At 39.2% G+C, this 7,512-nt stretch overlaps 1 protein-coding gene across 1 annotated transcript; it reads left to right on the forward strand.

Moving 5' to 3' along the window:
* Positions 1-6,099: 6,099 nt before the first annotated feature.
* On the forward strand, positions 6,100-7,041 carry or95a1 (odorant receptor, family 95, subfamily A, member 1). The gene has a single exon (XM_075474591.1). The coding sequence runs from the start codon at positions 6,100-6,102 to the stop codon at positions 7,039-7,041; it is 942 nt and encodes a 313-aa protein (XP_075330706.1).
* Positions 7,042-7,512: the final 471 nt, after the last annotated feature.

Here is a 7,512-nt window from a genome sequence, read left to right on the forward strand (position 1 = left end):
TTTGCAGTTTAATGAGATCCGCTGCACTTACAGACTTTGCTCAAATCTATTGAATTTTTTTTCTAACTGCAGGTTTTCTTTTCTCTGAAATTTCAAAGTATCAGCCGTCCACTCGCTGTTTCCTTGTCTCTGTAGAATGAAAGAAGCAGTCTTGTTCTCAGCCAGAAAGCTTGGAGTCTGCTCAGTGAGTGACAACTGTTGCATCCTGTGGGTATTTGTAAGGCCCCGGCACCCGCTCATGACGTAAAAGACATTGATCTGTTGACACTGTCTGCGAATGTGCGTATTTGGCTTTATCTACACAGCTCCACTGATACGTGCAGGTTAGAGAACCTGATGTTGGTAGTTTGACCTGCACCTCCTCAAGCCTACCTCTCTTGATCTGCTCTTTGTGGGTCAAGACAAGGGGTCAGCTAGTTTGTTGAAGAAACGTAGAGCAAAAATAATCTTCAGGTGATATTATAGTGATGATATGTCATCAACTGTTTCAGGTACACTGCAGTTTATGACTGTATTCAATTTTAAACTTTTAAGCCTGAACAGAAGGCCCACTTCTTTATCTTTTCAATCTTTTATTATTAATACTGCTATGCCAGGACTGTGCTGCAGCTATCTTGCTTGTTTTGGAGCATTTGCATCTTCAAGCTAATCTGGTCTTGACTGATCAAGAATATTCTGCCACTGAAATCTAAACTGAGCTGAAGCCTGCTCACCTTACGATGGGAATTCGTTCAGCTGTTTGGAAAAGACGCAGGGAAAAAAAGGAAGAGAAAAAGTCATGTTCCTTGACCTCATCGTCAGTGCTTTAATATGGAATATGAAATACTAATAAATTCTCACAAATACACATTCACAGTTTCTAAATATAGTTTTATTTTTTATTTCTGATTTTACAAAGCTACCTGCTGACAATGATTTGGAAATTCCATAAAAAATCCATAACATTTTTTAAAAATCCATCAGAAAGTATAACAGAAAATGTATTGTGTAGCTGAAAAATAAATAGAAATATGAAGGGAAATGCATTTTAAGAAAAGTTAATGTATCTAGTTTCACATAATGTGATTAATATATTTATTTCACTTCCATCTTTCCATTTTATTTCTTAATTTCTTATGCTATTTCCCCACTATCTGTGCTCCTCCAGAGGAGAAAAGTTTGTTTTGGGCAGATTTTGGTTCAATCCCCCACAGCCCTGATAACTGACGCAGAACCTACGTAAAAAGGTGACGAAACCAAGCGAACTGTTCTCAACAGAGTCGACTTGTTTGACAAACAAATGAAAACTTCAGGTTGCTCAACTGAGTTTGGGAGCTTTTTGTTAATGATCAGCTTGAATGTGGAGAACTTGTCAGGACCTGCTTTTACACTGTGCTGGAGATAACAACAGCTCTGCGCACTCATTAAGCCAGCTGAGACATTTCCTTATGAATTGCTTCATCATTTTTCTACAACAATACCTTCGAGCTCTCCACTGTGATCACTGATCGCAGCACTGTTATGTAAGAGTGTGACACTGGAACACTGTCAGAAAAGATAATGCTGTACAAAAAATATGCCTGATGTTTTGTGTCCCGTTAATGTTTTTCAGGGTATAATTTTACTTTTTGCGTTGCCCTTAACAAACATGCAAGCAGGCATGCAAATACAGACCTGATTCTCCCGGTCGCACTATGCACAGATCTGAGCTTTTTTTAAAACTTGAACCACAGAATCAGGAACTAACATGATTACCTACATCTGTTTTATTGATTTAAAAAATGCCATTGACTTTAGTTTTGCACATTTTCTTTGTTCTCTTGTACATATTTTTTGTAGTTACAAGTAATAATTGTATCAAGGCTCAGTGGTTAGGGTGGGTCGTCCAATAACTGGAAGGTTGGTGGTTCGATTCCCACTCTCACCTCTCAAAATAAAGATCTGTGGAACTGACAGCTGGAGGGGTGTCAGTCCACCTCCTTGACATGGCCAAGGTCTCTGAGTGTGTGACCCTGTGCATGTGCATGTACATGTGTGTGTCAACAGGTGCCAACCTGGATGGGTTAAAAGCAGAGGACAAATTTCATGTGTATGCATGATGATAAATCTGATCTTAATCTTCAAATCAAATCTATTTATATAGCACATTTCACATAAAATAAAAGCATTGCAGTAGGGAGTGTAAGAAGCATTAAAAATACATAAAAGAATATAAAGAGAAATAAATAAAATAATTTAAATGAATTTAAAAACAAGCAACAGTATATCGTGCAGATTTCATGCATAGACACATGAGAAAATAAATGTTTTTAAGCTGGATTTGAAAATGTCTACATTTGGTGAAAGTTTAATCTCCACTGGCAGTTTGTTCCACTTGTTTGCAGCATAACAGCTAAATGCTGCTTCTCCATGTTTAGTCTGGACTCTGGACTGGACCAGCTGACCTGAGTCCTTGGATCTAAGAGCTCTGCTGGGTTTATATTCTCTGAACATATCACAGATGCATTTTGGGCCTAAACCGTTCTGGGATTTGTAAACCATCAGCAGGCTTTTAAAATCTATTCTGTGACTGACTGGAGGCCAGTGTAAAGATTTTAAAACTGGTGTGATGTGTTCAGATCTCTTAGTCCGGGTTAAAACTCCAGCAGCAGTGTTCTGGATGAGCTGCAGATGTTTAATGCTCTTTTTGGGAAGTCCAGTTAAAAGAGCGTTACAGTAATCGAGTCTACTGGAGATGAATGCATGGATGAGTTTCTCCTGGTCTTTTTGGGAGAGGAAACCTTTAATTCTGTTGATATTTCTGAGGTGTTAAAAAAGCTGCCTTGGTGACAGCTTTGATGTGGCTGCTGAAAGTCAGATCTGAGTCTATCAACACTCCGAGGTTACGAACTTGGTCAGTGATTGTAAGGTCCCGAGTCTCAAGATATTTACCAACGCTGACCCTCTTCTCTTTGCTACCAAACAGAATGATCTCAGTTTTGTCTTCATTTAGTTGTAGAAAATTCTCTCTCATCCAGGTGTTTACTTCCTCCAGACACTGACACAGTACCTCTGCTGGGCTGCAGTCGTCCGGTGACAGAGACACATAAAGTTGTGTATCGTCTGCATAACTGTGATAATTGATGTTAAAGTTCTGCAATTTCTGACCCAAAGGGTCAGAAAATAACAAAATAACTCCGGTCTTCTAAGTAGGACCTGAACCAGTTAAGGACCGCTCCAGAAAGTCCCACCCAGTTTTCCAGCCTGTGCAACAGGATTCTGTGATCTACAGTATCAAACGCAGCGCTGAGGTAATCTTAAATATACCAGTATTTTAATTTATAACAACAATCATCCAGTAAACAATAACATCCATAAATCATTCTGAAATGTTTAGTCATAATCCTGCAAAAGTTTTTCCCTCTATGATAATATATTTGTTTAACAAAACAGACGTCAAGTCCAACATGCTTTGACCCTGATGTGAGCAGTTGTTCTGTCATGTGCAGGACAGTAGCCCATGTTTTCTGCATGTTAGAACTTTACGTAAGCCTTTACCCTTTAGACAAACCATTGACTGACAGACTGACAGAGTTACCACAGGAAAACAAAGACATAGACAGCAACAGCAACCTCAATGATCTGGCAAAGGAACATAGGAAAACCAAAACACAAAAACCCATGAACCATGACAATTATACTGTAATTTTATAATAACCAGTCAGATGAAAGTTATTTTTAGCACTTTATCAGCACATAAAATGGTGTCAGTTCATATTATGTGCATGTGCATTTCAGCAGTTATTTTACTGGCTAAAATCATCAGTAAAGATACAAGATAGAATAAGCTTAATTATGGTAGAATAGAAATGCCCCTTTTTAAGAATAAAGGAGGAAATCTAATCAGTGACCCTGCAGGGATCATTGGAGACTTCATTAACATCAACTGTCTCTGTCAAATCTACCACACCAACTTCTACATTATATCTGAAAGTAAAGCTAAGATGGCTGACACTGCCACCTCGCAATACTCAGTGGTTTTCAGAGGTTCATTGAGGAGACACAGTTGGAACAAGTGACCCAGCTCTCTTGAAAGTGTCCACTCAGCAAAATCAGCATGCTGCCAACAATCAATAAGTCAGCTCCTGTTCCAGCTGGAAAAGGCTCAAGTGTTCAAAGGGTTGATTTGATTGTCCAGTGCTGAAGCCAATTCAAGAGCCCTAAAAGTTTAACCATTTCAGTGGGCTTCACTGATGATGATGGAGTAGTTTCCACCAAACCTCTTGGTATTTTCACTGATTTTGACGTGATACAGTTGATCATTTTACATGTATTTTTGTGATGAATTAGGCTGAATAACATAATAACAGATAATAACTCACCTCCCATGGTTTAGTTGTTGGAAGTAACTGTAAATTTACAAGGTAAATGCTGCCCGTGTCTGTGATTTGACCAGCATCCAAATACAGTCGTAAAGCGGTACCATCTGAGAGTAAGCGGCGTTCCAAAAATTACAATGTGTTTTGAACAACACAAGGCCTGAATACACCCAGCAATATCTACTTTATGATATAACATTGAGCTAAGTTTTGTTTCCTTGATGGACTCTGTAGTTGAATTAGGCCATATATGTGGTTAACCTATGACCTACTTCCATTTTGAGAAGAGTTTGGCACTTCATTGCAATAAAATGTTCTCACTGATTCAACAAATCCTTCAATCTAAATGACTTGTGTGGTTGTTTATCTTTACCCTGAAATATGAGACGTCACAATACGCCATTTTATTGGTAATCCACAGCAGATTTTGCAGGTCTCGTCGTCCCCCCTCCAGTGGTTATTAAGCCCCTAAAAGCTAATCTGTATTCACTGTGTTTAATTCACTGTATAGCAATCTGAGAGTATGCGAAATTGCCTCTGTCCACATCTCCACCCACAAGCAGCAGTGAGTGCATGCTTGCTTGGCCAGGGTGAACAGAAAGTAGCCCCCACAATCTCCTGGCTAACCTCTCCTCAAAGCTTATTAGCTTGTCATTTCATCCGTGCTTATAGCTCCACTTTGTGAGTAGGCAGGATTGCCTCCTTCAGTCTTTCATACAGAACATTCAGGCTGTCTGATCTCAACTTTCTGAGACTGCAGGTGGTGCTCTGCAGATTTAAAGCAGAAATAACCCTAAATAGCAGTGGTGGAGGAGGAATTTTAAGCATCCATGGGGTTGTTTTTGATGGACAGTTTCTGCCAAAGAAGCCACAGGCATTACTACGACTGAGATTGATGTTGTGTTGTTGGGCTTCAGCTCCGTTGTGTAATTTTTGATGGAGCTGCAGCTGAATAAGAAGAGTGTCAGTGACAATGGGCAAAATTGCATTAAAAAAAACACTCAGGTAAAGTAAAGGGGTGTCCATATGGTGCTTTGGTAAATGTGCTTACATCAAACCTTTTCTTGCCACACTGATATCAAGTCAACTCATATGGTCCCACCATTGTTGGCCTTTCATCATGAAATTCAGCTACATAGTTGTAAATGAATGGGTGAATGTGTGACAAACTTCATGGCTTTGAACAATTTGTGGTGCATTTAAACGGATTTTAATAGAGAAAAACAAAACAAAATTAGTTTAACCTCATTTTATTTTTTGCAAATGCTGAAGAAGCAATTAAGACTTTTTTTAAAACTTTTTCCATGAATCTCATCATTAAGCTCTTTGTAATTTGCTGCTGAAGACAAACATAATGCTTAATGACGATAGCAATTCGTCTCTGGGGGATTTACGTCTGAGTAAACATATACTGCATATGAATGTGGCCAAACACATCAGATAAGGGGAAGATTGTCCCTGAAAAGCTGCTTGCTTACGACATGATTCATGATGAGAAGAAGATAAGCCTGAGCTCCTCTAAAGTGAGTAAAGCATTGTGAATTTGGAAATGTGATTTCTGTTTGTTAAAAAAGAGATTAATCAATTAATTTATTCTGAAATCTCCATGCATTTAAAAACTGTAGATTGAACTTTTGTCTGAGATGTTAATTCTAAATCTAACTGTATCGTTACTTTTTGTAGGATTTTTCTTTCATTTCTTTCTGTAGAAATTTAGGGTGCGTTTTTCTTGAACAGGTGTGCTCCAGTTTACGGCGACAAAATGCAGAATCTGACTGAACTTCCTGTCAATGCAACTTCCCAGAAAAGCCTGTCTGTCATCGTCAAAGTGTTAGTGGTTATACCCTTCTTCTGCATCTTCCTTTGCTGCATTATTGTTATGCTGCACATCTTTGCCTCTCACAGACAGTTTTTAGACACTTCCCGCTACATCCTGTTTGCACACATGCTGATCAATGACACTCTGCAGATAATCTCCTCTGTGCTGCTTTTCCTCTTTGTCATGGGTCGGGTGAAATTTGCTATTGTGTACTGTCTCCCTCTGCTCTTCATATCCACTGCCACGTACCAGAACACGCTCTTAATCCTGGCCACAATGTCACTGGAGCGTTATGTTGCCATCATCTATCCTCTGCAGTGCCCGACCGCCTGGCGCTCAGACCGTATCTGGATAATTATTCTGTCTCTGTGGTCCATCAGCTTCATATTCCCTGTCCTTGAGTATTTCATCAAAGGACAAGATCCTGCTGTTGATGTCTTTTCAACTCCTGTGATTTGCAAAACTACCAGCATCAACTCATCCCCAATCCAGGGACTGTTTAGAGCTGCTGTGAATGCCATCTTCTTTGCAGTGGTGGTTGTTGTTATTCTCTTTACCTACATAAGAATCCTCCTGGAAACCAGGAAGCTGCGGCAGGACCGGGTGTCTGTGAGAAAGGCCATGAACACTGTGCTGCTGCATGGCTTTCAGCTGCTGCTGTGCATGCTGGCCTTCACTCACCCCATCACTGACATTATCATAAAGCTTTACGCAAACTCGCTGGCAGAAGACCTGGCCTTTTTTAATTACTTCTGTTTCATTCTAATCCCACGCTTTCTCAGCCCGCTCATCTACGGCTTCAGAGATCAGAGCCTCAGTGGCCACATAAGGAAAACGTTTCTCTGCTGCTCGAAAAAAATCAAATCCCACGCCTTAAGCTCATGAATTTTTCCTCAAAATAAACAGAAGATGTCAAAAGATGTTTTTTGTAATGTATGTGAAGGTCTCAAAAAAAAATTTTTCAAGACTATCTTGAAACAACAATCACAAATTCATATGAAGACTAATCGTGTTAATGTGCTGAAATTATGCTGTGTTTGATACCCAAAACAGCTGGAAAGCCTTTATATGAATGAAAAGAATGCTCATCAACAGACAGATGTGCTTGTTAACTGATGAAACTTAAAATGCACAAAATGCATTTCTCCATTTTTTCTTTGATTAAGAAAAACAGAAACCAGATTTTGCTGTGTAAGCTTTTCTGGGGTTTGGGCTTAAGCAAACTTTCTGGTTGCTTTTTCTTTTATTTGCTTTGTTCAGATTTCTGGTTTGTTAGATTCTAGTTGCCATCAAACTTTATATCTCCTGTTCATATTGGCCATTAATAAATCCCCTCCACATGTACTTGTAAAAATG

Source organism: Odontesthes bonariensis, chromosome 9, assembly GCF_027942865.1.
Source record: "Odontesthes bonariensis isolate fOdoBon6 chromosome 9, fOdoBon6.hap1, whole genome shotgun sequence".
NCBI classification, from domain to species: domain Eukaryota; kingdom Metazoa; phylum Chordata; class Actinopteri; order Atheriniformes; family Atherinopsidae; genus Odontesthes; species Odontesthes bonariensis.